This window comes from Cervus elaphus, chromosome 19, assembly GCF_910594005.1.
Source record: "Cervus elaphus chromosome 19, mCerEla1.1, whole genome shotgun sequence".
NCBI classification, from domain to species: Eukaryota; Metazoa; Chordata; class Mammalia; order Artiodactyla; family Cervidae; genus Cervus; species Cervus elaphus.
In genome coordinates, this window is record NC_057833.1 from 4513925 (window position 1) to 4527458 (window position 13534).

A 13534-nucleotide genomic window follows, 5' to 3' on the forward strand; every position below is an offset into this window, starting at 1 on the left:
TTCTGTAGCTATTGACTTATAATAAAGTCAGCATTTGAATCATGGGGGAAAATACTGCTCTTTTAATATATGGTTTGGGGACAGTTGGCTATTTGTAACAAAAAGTTTTTGCTACTACTTGTTTACCAAAATAAGTTCTGGCTGGGCCAAAAAATTATGTCTAAAACTACAGAATTAGAAGAAAATGCGGGAGAATTTTCTTCTAATCTTAAAGTAGACTAAGATTTTCTAAACACGACAGAAGTCATATGGGGAAAGTGATAAGTTTGAGCATATGAAATTATAGATTTCTACATTAGGGGAAGAAAAGAGTCCATAAATTAAGCAAAACAAACAGTAAATTAGGGAAGAATATTTTTAGAAAAGGGATGAGTATGAGAAAAGATGAATTTTGATAGTATATTAAGTATAACAAAGACCAATGATAGGAAAGAAAAATAGGTATAGGACAGTAAAAAATAGTCCACAGGACTATTTAGGACACTAAAAAAAGAAATAAGATTATGCATAAGTTATTAAAAGGTGCTTAGCTTATAATAAAGGAAAACAAGGTACAGTTTTTCACTTAATAGGTTGGCAAAGATAAAAATATGAAACAGTGAGGGGAAAGTCTTTGCTATCAGAAATTATTGGTAGTGTAAATTGGTGCAACTTCTTTAAAGGGCATTTCAGTGTACATTATCAAGTAAACGTATGTGTCCTTTGGCCAGGCAGTTTCTGTCCTGCAGGTGTTACATGTGTATATTTACACAAATGGGAAGTAAATAGCAGGGTTTGTAATGGAACACAGTGCAACTGAATGAGGCAAAGCTCAATGTGCTTTGATGGAAAAATTTCCAAGATAGGAGTATTAAATGAAACAAGAAAGGTTTAAAACATTTGTGTGTATGTGTGCATTTATGTATTTAAGAGAGAGACGCTTAATTTCAACAAAAGTATCCTGAAATAATATGCAGGAAATATGATAGATGATTGGTTGTCTGTGTCATGGTTGTTTAGTCTCTAAGGCGTGTCTGACTCTTTGCAACCCCACGGACTGTAGCACGCTAGGCTTCTCTGTCAGTGGGACTTCCTAGGCAAGTGTACTGGAGTGGGTTGCCGTTTCCGTCTCCAGGGGCTCTTCCTGACCCAGGGATGGAACCCACACCTCCTGAATTGGCAGGCGAGTTCTTTACCACTGAACCACCAGAGGGGCTTATTTTTGTGGCTTGTCTTTTTGTATAGTCTGTGTTTTTATTGCTATATACATATATTGCCTCTGGCAAGGAAGACTATCAATAGTTTAATAATAATAATAATAGCTGATGCTTCTATGAGTCCACCTTGCCAAAATGTTTAAAAGAAATTGAGATTTATTAGGGGTTCTTAATTAAATTTATAGTTATATATTAATTTCCATTGTATGTCATGTAAAAAATCTTAATTTTGTCATACTGTGAAAGTTTTGGATTTTTCTTATTTGACTTGTTTATGAGCATTGTATGATTATAACTTGTGCTACTAAATATTACATTCCTGTATATAATTCTTTGTCACTAACAGATTTTATCTTCTTGTTCTAGCGAAAAACGGCCCCATTTATGATGTGGTTTGGAATTCTAGCTCCACTGAGTTTTGTGCCGTGTACGGTTTCATGCCGGCCAAAGCGACGGTCTTCAACCTGAAGTGTGATCCCGTGTTTGATTTTGGAACTGGCCCTCGTAACGCGGCCTACTACAGCCCTCACGGACACATACTGGTCCTGGCTGGATTCGGGAACCTGAGGGGGCAAATGGAAGTGTGGGATGTTAGAAAGTACAGGCTCATCGCTAAGCCGCTGGCCCCCGACTCTACGCATTTTGCCTGGTGCCCGGACGGCGAGCACATCGTCACAGCCACGTGTGCCCCACGGCTGCGCGTGAACAACGGGTACAAGGTTTGGCACTACACGGGCTCTGTCCTGCACAAGCGTGATGTGCCGTCAAATGCAGAATTATGGCAGGTTTCTTGGCAGCCATTCTTAGACGGAATATTTCCAGAAAAAGCAATAACTTACCAAGTAGTTCCAAGTGATGTGCCTAGTGAAGAACCTAAAGCTGCAACAGCTTATAGACCCCCAGCTTTAAGAAATAAACCAGTCACCAATTCCAAACTGGTAAGTAGAGTTTTACTGCTTTGTTAGGAAAAGGGTTTTCAATGTAGAGTTCCCTAGGTCTTTCTTTTTTTAAATGTATTTATTAATTTTTATCGGAGTGTAATTACTTTACAATGTTGCATTAGTCTCCACTGTATAGCCATTGAATCGGCTATATGTGTGTGTATATCGCCTCTTCAGGCTTCCTTCCCATCTAGGTCACCCAGAGCACTGGGGAGACTTCCCTGTTTCGTACATCAGGTTCTCATTGTTACCTGTTTAACACACAGTGTCAGTAGTGTATATATGTCAAACCCAATCTCCCGATTCATCCCTCCCCTCCTCCCCCGCCCCTGGTATCCATACATCCATTCTTTATGCCCTAGATCTTTTTCTCATGCGTGTTCTTGTGTTACTTGGTATCTGATTAGAAGATATAAATTTCTAGGGTAGAAATTGTGGAGGACCTGCTGCTGAAGATAGTGAAAGGTTGTTAACTTGGCAAAGTAATTAATGTAAAATCTTGGGAAAGATGAGTGGGTGTGACTTCACTGGCTGTAGAGTGTGGGCTCAAATTCAAATGCCTGGCAAGCTAGGCTGGTACTGTGAGGCAATGGTGAGTGGTGGGGAAGGGTGAAAGAGAGAACATTCCCTCTTTAAAGGCCATAGCAACTGCACAACAGTAGCCATTTGTTTCCACAGGACATTTTTAGGCCCAGTTTGCCAAAATGTTTTGATTTTTCAAGACAAAACAAGTCTGGATACTTGTATGAAATGCCTCAATTTTTTTAAGACACTGCTGATCAAACAAAAGACACTTGTCCTTGGACCATTAGATCCTTACCTCTGATGCAAAACTGTGGTTCGAGTATTGGTCAGATGCTGATCTACTATAAAATGTTTCAGAGCTCAGAAGAGAGCATTTATTAATGAGATGAGTTTCTGTGGTGATGTTGAGGAATAAAGTTACTCTAAGAATAAAGAACAAAATTACTGGTATTCATAGAAAGATACTTCCTAGGTGGCTCAGTGGTAAGGAATCTGCCTGCCAACGCAGGAGACTCAGGAGACACAGGTTCGATCTCTGAGTCGGGAAGATCCCCTGGAGGAAGAAGTGGCAACCTACAGCAGTATTCTTGCCTGGGAAATCCCATGGACAGAGGAGCCTGGCAGGTTGCAGTCTGTAGGGTCACAAAAGAGTTGGGCATGACTTAGCGACTGAGCTCACGCACAAGACCACACATGAGGTGTATATTAGGACTGTTCCAAGTAAATGGAAATGTATAGTCGCTAAATGATTAAGCCCTCAGGGGAGTAGGTACTCTCTCAAAGGGTAAATGTTTCTGTGCTTCCCATATGCCTCTTATGTGCTGCGCTGTGCTCAGTTGCCCAGTCGTGTCTGACTCTGCTGCCCTGTGGACTGAAGTCCGCCAAGCTCCTTTGTGCCACTTACCGCCTTCTCAAAAACAAAAACAACAATTCTTCTTCCTCCTCCACAAAATGCAGCATTTTGACTTCATTGAAATATTCTGTTTAAACATTTTTGTTGCATTGTTATTTAGTAAAAATATATAAAAACATATGACAAATTAAGCCCTATTTACTATTTTTGTCTTTAGATTTTTTTAAAAAGGCTATATTAGTCTTAAAATTTGTTCTCTCTCAATTGAAATTTTTCTTACACAAGATTAAAAAAGTGACCTCAACCCATCCTGCTTTCTAAATCTGTGCAAGTTAGCACAAGAGAAAGAAATTCTGAATTATTAATAGTGTATATTTTTGTTCTCTGACTCATAAAGCTAATTTGGTCAGTGGAGGGAGAAAAATTAAAATAGAAAGAATATACTTTGAAAATAGTGGGAAAAAACTATGTAAGAGCTTCTTAAAACCAAACTTTTTTGACAGTTAAGATTTCCACTAAATTTTTGCTTTTGTATATAACCTGGGGATTATGTTACCCTGTCACATCATTTTAGTTGAAGGAGCTACATGCCTATGAATGAGAAATTTTTGTATGTATTTAATTCCAGAGGAGAGCTAAATGACAAAGAAAATATTGTCAAGAAATTACTAGAAACAAAGTTAGCCTAGTTGATAATTTCACAAAGAAAGAAGATTACATAGAAGAAGGAGGAAAAAATGTTGTTGGATTCTTTCCCCTGAAGAAAAAAGATTACTTTTTTTATAAGTAAAAATATCTATATTAATTAAGGAAGTATTTCTTGGCTTTCAGAGAAGCTTCACTTTTATAACATGTTCATCAAAACGATGTTAGAGTTAATGTTACTGAAGAAACAAGTTTTATTAGTAAGAATGAAATTTCTGAGTATGGATAGTTTAAAGACAGCATTCAGATTATAGCAAAGATGAGTAGACACATACTAAAGCCAGAAAAGCTTGTGATCCATAATAACCGTGTGGATTTTTTTCATCCAAGATGAAAGTCTGTCAATGGCTACATGATGCTCATAGAGTGGAAGGGACTTCATCCTTTCTTATTGCATCTTTCTTAATTGCTTTGTCTTTTTTTGAAGTTCTCATGAGTGGAAACTTTTCAACTAAAGCAAGATACTATATAGAAGAGCTCCCAATTGAAAGAGTTTTGATGTATAACACAAATGTTGAGTAAATATTCGTATATCTTAACTATCATTACAAGCAGTGGATATAAAAAAAGTGAAAGGCTTCCTGTGCACATTTGTCTCTTGTACAACTGTGGATTTTCATATATTCAGTTGCTTCAAAGTAGGGTATGTTCACACACAGAACTTTGATGCCTTCTATAGTTAGTGAAGCTGCTAAGATAAAATCACCTTATGGCTTTTTGCTGTTACTCTATATCTTAAATGTTTGATCCCTGCCCATTTGATTATGGCACTTGTAAGTATAATACAGCTCTGAGATCTAGTACTCAAAAAACTTCTTGGAGATCTGGTCCTTTTGATGTGCTGAGTATGGATAGTTTAAGAGACAGCATTCAGCTTATAGCAAAGTTGAGAGAAATCAATAAGCAGATGAATCTCATAAGAAGTTGAGTACTGTTATTTATACTACATGTTGCCCGCAACTACTCTGGTGTTACTTTTTTTTTTCCCCCCAGCTTCATTGGAACATAATTTATCTATAAAATTGTAAGATATTTAAAGGGTACATTATAGTAATTTGATAAACATTGAAAATGTTTCCTCTCACCTGGGGATTAACACATCCATCACCTTATTTATTTATTTTTTGAGAACATTTGAATTCTACTCTCAAGGAATTTGAGCTGTACAGTTAGTTATGCAATAGTGTTATCAAGTATAGTCATCATATTTTACATTAAATCCTTCTTGATCCTACATGTAATTCACCCTCTTATTGAATGTAGTTAATGATTATATCTGATGATGAAAATGATTGTTTTCATTGTATAGTCTGACAAGTTGCTTAGTTTTTTAAAGACTTCTTCATTATGTTAGCTGGATTTATAATTATGTAATTTATTTACCCCTTCCTGTTCGATTTGTTTTCTTACTGTCAGTGTTTTTTTTCCATTTATCTTCTAATCTCTGATTTTGCAAATAAAGATCTATCAATTGACTATTTGTGCAAAGAAAATAATTGAGGCAACTGGATTTCTTTTGGCAGTAGTCAGATCCAAAAGGACCACAGAAGCTATTGTTAGTATCTAATTTTATAAAAATCATGTGTCAATGGTAGTACTAAGAAAAATGCCATTGTTTAAACAAAAATAAAGTGAATTTTGCTGGCTCTTATATAATTGAAAGATACCATATATCAACTAATAGGAAGATCCTTATTAAATCCATCCTGACCATCAAAGTATACCTGCCACAAGAGTTTTGAAATATTGTCAGTGAACTTAAGATAAATTTGATAAAATAAATTTGTCGTGTACTAGCAAAATTGTATAATTTGTTGTATATGTTTTTAAAAACATGGACTCCATTTCAAAATCATTTATTGTATTTTCCATAGCATGAAGAAGAACCACCTCAGAATATGAAACCACAACCAGGAAATGAGAAGCCATTATCAAAAACAGCCCTTAAAAATCAAAGGAAGCATGAGGCTAAGAAAGCTGCAAAGCAGGTACTTGGGATACTTATCTTTTCAAAACCAAAACAGACAAAACCAGTTAAATTAGCCCTATGCCTTAAAGTTTAAAGAATTGTAGTCCTAAAAACTTGACTGTCAGGTTATAAACTGTAGTTGTAGACCAGAAATTGCATGATTATGAAGCCATTTTGTCACTCGGTAGATTACTACAGGAAATTATTTAACTAGAAATCTAAATACCAGAAGTGTCCAAACAGTGGAATTGTTTTAAAATAATTTTTTATATACTTCGTAGTTGGAAAACCACACCAGCATGACAATTGGCGAGTAAATGGTGAAGGCTTGTGGTTTACGGTGGTGGTGAGGCCAGCAGGACTGGAAGCGCGGCTGGTAAAGCCGTGGTAATCACAGTTGTGAGGTTCAGACGACTTGGTCTTGCCTATTAATGCTTAGATTTTGACAGTTCTGGGTTACGTGGGTGTTTTGGTAGGCAGTTACTATTTTAAGGTACAGAATTTCTTTCATCTTCAGTCACTCAGTCGTGTCCGACTCTGTGACCCCAGGGACTGTAGCCTGCCAGGCTCCTCTGTCCTTGGGCTTCTCCAGGCAAAAATACTGGAGTGGGTTGCCATTTCCTTCTCCAGTAGAATTTCATTGTGCAACCATATTCTGCTAAAATCTGGGCTTAAGATATTGGTGTGTTCTTTTGTAGTTGATATATTTTTATCTCCAGAAATATCTTTAAATAACCCAGGCTTTGGTGATTCTAAGTAAAATGAACTAGTCCACGTATTAGACTTGTGTAAAAGCAGGACTTCGCCTCTCATCAGAGTGGGTAGGGACCTCTGCTGGTCCCGAATGTTACAGACTAGTAGCTAAGATTCCTTTTTTGTTGTTGTTGGTTTTCCAGCTAATGATTACAGGTGTAATTGACAAATAAGAATCTTAAAGTGTCCAACATGATGATATGATATAGGTATACATTGTAATAGGATTCCTGCAGTCAGGTTAATTAACACATATATCACCTTACGTATTTACTTCTGAGGAACGGAGCATTTAAATTCTGCTTTCTTAGCAAATTTCAATCACTGTGTTCAGTATAATACAGTATTATCAACTATAGTCACCATATTATACATGATATCCTCAAACCTTATTCATGCTGTAACTGAAAGTTTGTACCCTTTTACCAGCCCCTTCCCATTTCTCCCATCCCCCATTCCCTCTAGCTCCTGACAGCCACCATTTCTACTCTCCATTTATGTGATTTTGACGTCTCTCTTTTTTAGATTCCATTTATAAGTGATGCCATGCAGTATTTATCTGTTTATCTTTCTCTTTCTGGCTTTTTGCACTTAGCATAATGCCCTACAGGTTCATACATGTTGTTGCAAATGGTAGGATTTCCTTTTTTTTTTTTTTAATTTTTTTATTAGTTGGAGGCTAATTACTTCACAACATTTCAGTGGGTTTTGTCATACATTGATATGAATCAGCCATAGATTTACACTTATTCCCCATCCCGATCCCCCCTCCCACCTCCCTCTCCACCCGATTCCTCTGGGTCTTCCCAGTGTACCAGGCCCGAGCACTTGTCTCATGCATCCCACCTGGGCTGGTGATCTGTTTCACCATAGATAGTATACATGCTGTTCTTTTGAAACATCCCACCCTCACCTTCTCCCACAGAGTTCAAAAGTCTGTTCTGTATTTCTGTGTCTCTTTTTCTGTTTTGCATATAGGGTTATCGTTACCATCTTTCTAAATTCCATATATATGTGTTAGTATGCTGTAATGTTCTTTATCTTTCTGGCTTACTTCACTCTGTATAAGGGGCTCCAGTTTCATCCATCTCATTAGGACTGGTTCAAATGAATTCTTTTTGACGGCTGAGTAATATTCCATGGTGTATATGTACCACAGCTTCCTTATCCATTCATCTGCTGATGGGCATAAACAAATGGGACCTAATGAAACTTAAAAGCTTTTGCACTACAAAGGAAACTATAAGTAAGGTGAAAAGACAGCCGTCAGATTGGGAGAAAATAATAGCAAATGAAGAAACAGACAAAGGATTAATCTCAAAAATATACAAGCAACTCCTGCAGCTCAATTCCAGAAAAATAAATGACCCAATCAAAAAATGGGCCAGAGAACTAAACAGACATTTCTCCAAAGAAGACATACAGATGGCTAACAAACACATGAAAAGGTGCTCAACATCACTCATTATTAGAGAAATGCAAATCAAAACCACAATGAGGTACCATTACACACCAGTCAGGATGGCTGCTATCCAAAAGTCTACAAGCAATAAATGCTGGAGAGGGTGTGGAGAAAAGGGAACCCTCTTACACTGTTGGTGGGAATGCAAACTAGTACAGCCACTATGGAAAACAGTGTGGAGATTTCTTAAAAAACTGGAAATAGAACTGCCATATGACCCAGCAATCCCACTTCTGGGCATACACACCGAGGAAACCAGATCTGAAAGAGACACGTGCACCCCAGTGTTCATCGCAGCACTGTTTATAATAGCCAGGACATGGAAGGATTTCCTTTTTATTTTATTTTTTTTAATGGCTGGATACTATTCTACTCTATATATGTTTAATGTTTATATATTACATTTTCTATATTCATTCTTTTGTTGACAGACACTTAGCTTGTTTCCATACCCTGGCTATTATAAATAATATTGCGACAAACTTGGGAGTACAGATACCTCTTTGGGATAATGATTTTGTTTCCTTTGGATATATATTCCCAGAAGAGAGATTGCTGGATCATATGGTAGCTCTGTGTTTAATTTCTTGAGGAACTGCCATCCTGTTTTTTATAATGACTGTATAAGATTCCTTGTAATTGAGATTTAAGGGTCTTCAGAAATCCTTTCAACATAGAATCCTATTTTTTATAAGTGATATTTCTTCCTCTTTATCAGAAGATATTTTTACTATGACCATTGCTGGTACTGAGCTAAGTAAAATCCCTTTGTAATAAAATATTAGTTGTTTATTTTGTGTGTTTTTCTAATACTTGAGTACATAAAATTTTGGGAAGAGGGTCATAGACTCAGTTTTCTAATTTAGAAAAGCTAATATTAAAATAGAGACTATCTTAATGATAGCCCTGTGGCTCTTTTGAAAAAACAATGAGTGCTTTTACTGTAAAACGTAATAATTACAGAAACACTCTCCCACACCCCACTTCATACAGCCATATAATCACTGACACATGTTATTTACTAAAGATGATACTACTAACCCATCATTGTGGAGTTGCTCTTTGCATGTTTTCTCAGTGAGAGTAAAATGTTTTCTACTCTCAAGATAATTCTGTCAGTATGCAAAGAATTATTATTTTTTTTGAGACAACTGGATGAAGTTAGGAAAAGTTATGACTGTGTGGTAGAATGAAGGTAAACCATCTATGATTGGACCTCACCTTAACCAGACCTTCTTTCTTTTGCCTGACCTTGAATTAAGGAACCAAAGAGAAGGAGTCAGATGTATATAATCTAACCAAGTACTTTTATAAATTGCTGGTGATTCTATGAACTTATTGTCTTTATAAAAAATAATTGAAACAGAATTTAATCTTACCATACGCATAGCCTTTCCAGAGAATGACCAGAATTTAAATACAGTAACATAGACATTTTGACTTACTCTTTGTTTTTTAAAATATGGAGAAATTGTGTCATATTTCACTTAACTTTAATAGTTTTTTATATGACATTAATCTTCCTAGAAAATTAGTATTCTCAGTTGATTACAAACAACTACATTTTTATTTTTTTGGACATGCCACCCAGCTTACAGGCTCATAGTTCTCCCACCAAGGATGGAGCCCAGGCCCTCAGCTGTGAAAGTGGACTGCCAGGATAGTCCCACAAACAACTAAAGTGAAAAAATTGGGGGGGACTTTCTTGGTGATCCAGTGGCTAAGACTCTGCGTTTCCAGCGCAAAGGACCCGAGTTCGATCGCTGGTCAGGGGACTAGATCCCACATGCCACAACTAAAGGATTCTGCATGCTGCAGTAAAGAGCGGACCCAGTACTATTTGACCCAGTACGGCCCCAAAATAAATAAAAATAAATAATTTTTAAAAGTTTTTTTTATCAGATTTCAAAAGTGAATTTTGGTAGGCAAAGTATGTCTCTTCTCCTTTTATCCACTCTTCTCCTTTAATTTTATATTATTATGAAAAATACCAAACTACACCATATTATCAGTACTTACAGGCTCCTTAAGAATCGAAACTAAATAATTTCTTTCTGAATACTCTTAAATGCTTGGTAATTTTTCACGTAGAAGGTTAGGAATTAGCATTTGTGGATTGTAGTGTACAAATTACAACCAACATGACTCTAAAAAAGAAAAAAAATGGTCCAATTCTGCACTGTCTAAAAACTCTCCAGCAGACATTTTTAGATTTGGAGATCTAGAAGTGATACCCAGTCCCATGTTCCCCTGGGATGCTTTGGGAGTTTGGAGTATTCCAAACTTTGTTTGGAAAAGTATTCCAATACTTTGGAGTATTCCAGAACTCTAAGAGGTTCTAGAGTCTTGCAGAGTCTGTGTATTCCACTGGGAACTCTGTAAGGAAGAAGTAGAAGCCCTACTTAAAAAGTTCTCCATGGCACAGTGTTGCTGAGCTGAATTGATCTGATTGTAAATAAATCTCTATGGGATTTACCCTGTAGCATCATCTGTTTTATGTACTTGAGTTTACATACTCATAGTTTTGGAGGATATCCCAAGAGTGAAATTTCACACACCTTAGTTAGATAAGCCCTCTCGCATTTCCAAATCATCCATATAACAGCACATCTCAAAATAACCAAAAATCTAGAATGCTTATTGGCTGGAACAGTAATCTCTTTCACCAAGGTCATTTCATTTCTTTCCATTTGTCATTATAATACTAATTATATTTTACATTACTAACATAATATTTTTATTACATTTTGCTAATATTAATAAAATCCTTTTTTTTTTTTTGGCTGCATCACGTGGCTTGAGGGGTCTTTAGTTATTGGACCAGGGGTTGAACCTGTGTGCCCTGCAGTAGAAGCTCAGGGTCCTAAAACCACTAGGCCACCAGGGAATTCCCCAAGATGCTGTTGTTTTTTATTTTATTATTATGTTACTTTAAATTACAGATCTAGCCTTTTGGATATCTTTCAGCATTGTACTGAAATATTTCTTTAAGCTTTATTATAGCTATTATGGGACGGTGTAACATACTTGGGGCCAGCAATTCAGTTGCTTTCTTTATATAAAGTGTGTAAAAGATAAAATCATATTTTGTTTTCTAAAAGGCTGTGTTTGTTGAAATACTTCAATGATTTCATTTTTGAAAACTGAATTCTTGAAAATATTTCCTGCAGGAAGCAAGAAGTGACAAGAGTCCAGATAAGGCACCTGCTCCTGCCCCGCAAAGCACTCCACGAAATACTGTTTCTCAGGCAACTTCCGGGGACCCTGAGACAGACAAAAAAATCAAGAACCTAAAGAAGGTGGGAGACTTCAGTGCAAAGCACATGTGTGTATTGAAAGAACATGTGAGAATTATATAAAGGAAATAGTGTTTAGAGGCCTAAAGACAGGCATCTGAGAGGTTTGTAGCAATCCTTGTTGCTTTCTCACCATGAAATATACTGTCGCTTAGGAATGGTACTGATTTTAGTTTTATTCACAGATGTCTAAGGGGTATTAGTCCTTTATTATTGATTTTTAGAGTAACAAGAAATAATGTACATTTGAACATTTTGATACTCACTACTTCATTAGACGCTTGTGAGACAGGTAGGACAGATATTCATCCCATTTTTAAAGATGAAGAACGAGGTACAGAAGGAAGTTTATTGACTTGTCATTATTGCAGCCACTGTGTGATGGTGGCCTTGGAGGTAAAATCAGGTTTCTAGAGTGCTTCCCAGGTTATATTACAGAGTTTCTCTTAAAGGTAAAGACATGGTCCGGGTACCGTGAGGTACTGAAATAAATGGTGAAATTAGACATATATTTACATACATATACATGTACATATATATATATACATAGATGTACATATATAGTAATATTAATATTTTGAAAAATACCAAATTTCATGTTCTTAATGTACACAATTTTATGTTTAATTTTGAAAGTTTGTGCATTCTGAAATTATTTATTCTTTCTTCCTTTTGACTCCTGTTTGGTGTTTACAGAAACTGAAAGCAATTGAACAGCTGAAAGAACAAGCAGCAGCTGGAAAACAGCTAGAAAAAAATCAGGTCTTTTCTGCATTTTTCATTCGGGCTCATAGTTACTACCACCCTTCCCCTTTTTATTACAAGCAACTATTTAATCAGATTAAAGAGTATATAAATTTTAAAACTTCTTTTGAAATAGCAAGGATAAAAAAAAAAAAGAAATACGCAAGGATGGGGAAAACGTGGATCATGGTGAATGAGGGAGTCCCTATTTCCTGTGAGACACTAATGCTGTAGCTGCTGGCTTATTATGTTAGACAAACAGAAGATTCTCTTCTTTTCTATATCTCAGGTCACACTGTCCTGTTGCCCGTTTTCCTTCCTCCTGTCCTCCACACTCTGAAGCCCAACTGTAGAATGGAAGATTTATTAGACGTAGAGGATGCAGTAAGACAGCTCTGTTTTTTGTCTCCTTGATTCATCAATTCAGTCGCTCAGTCGTGTCCGACTCTTTATGACCCCATGGACCGCAGCACACCAGGCTTCTCTGTCCATCACCAACTCCTGGAGCTTGCTCAAACTCATGTCCATTGAGTCAGTGATGCCATCCAACCATCTCATCCTCGTCTCCTTCTGCTGCCTTCAGTCTTTCCCAGCATCAGGGTCTTTCACATGAGTCAGTTCTTTACATCAGATGGCCAAAGTATTGGGGCTTCAAGTTCAGCATCAGTCCTTCCAGTCAATATTCAGGACTGATTTCGTTTAGGATTGACTGGTTTGATCTCCTTGCAGTCCAAGGGACTCTCAGTGTCTTCTCCAACACCACAGTTAGAAAGTATCAATTCTTTGGTGCTCAGTTTTCTTGATAGTTCAACTCTCACATCCATACGAGACTACTGGAAAAACCATAGCTTTGACTAGGACCTTTGTTGGCAATATCTCTGCTTTTTAATATGCTAAGTTGGTCATAGCTTTGCTTCCAAGGAGCAAGCATCTTTTAATTTCATGGCTGCAGTCACCATCTGCAGTGATTTTGGAGCCCAAGAAAATAAAGTCTCTCACTGTTTCCATTATTTCCCTATCTATTTGCCATGAAGTGATGGGACTGGATGCCATGATCTTCATTTTTTTGAATGTTGAGCTTTAAGCCAGC

General features: G+C 36.8%; 1 protein-coding gene across 3 annotated transcripts in view; it reads left to right on the plus strand.

Annotated features, from left to right (window-relative positions):
- The window catches only part of EIF2A (eukaryotic translation initiation factor 2A), a 37313-nt gene that overhangs the window by 22351 nt on the left and 1428 nt on the right, over positions 1 to 13534 (plus strand). For all 3 annotated transcript variants that reach the window (XM_043873852.1, XM_043873853.1, XM_043873854.1), the window contains 4 exons: positions 1563 to 2134; positions 6095 to 6208; positions 11575 to 11703; positions 12397 to 12462. In XM_043873852.1, the coding sequence (XP_043729787.1) occupies positions 1563 to 2134; positions 6095 to 6208; positions 11575 to 11703; positions 12397 to 12462 (881 nt within the window). The remainder of the gene's footprint in view (positions 1 to 1562; positions 2135 to 6094; positions 6209 to 11574; positions 11704 to 12396; positions 12463 to 13534) is intronic.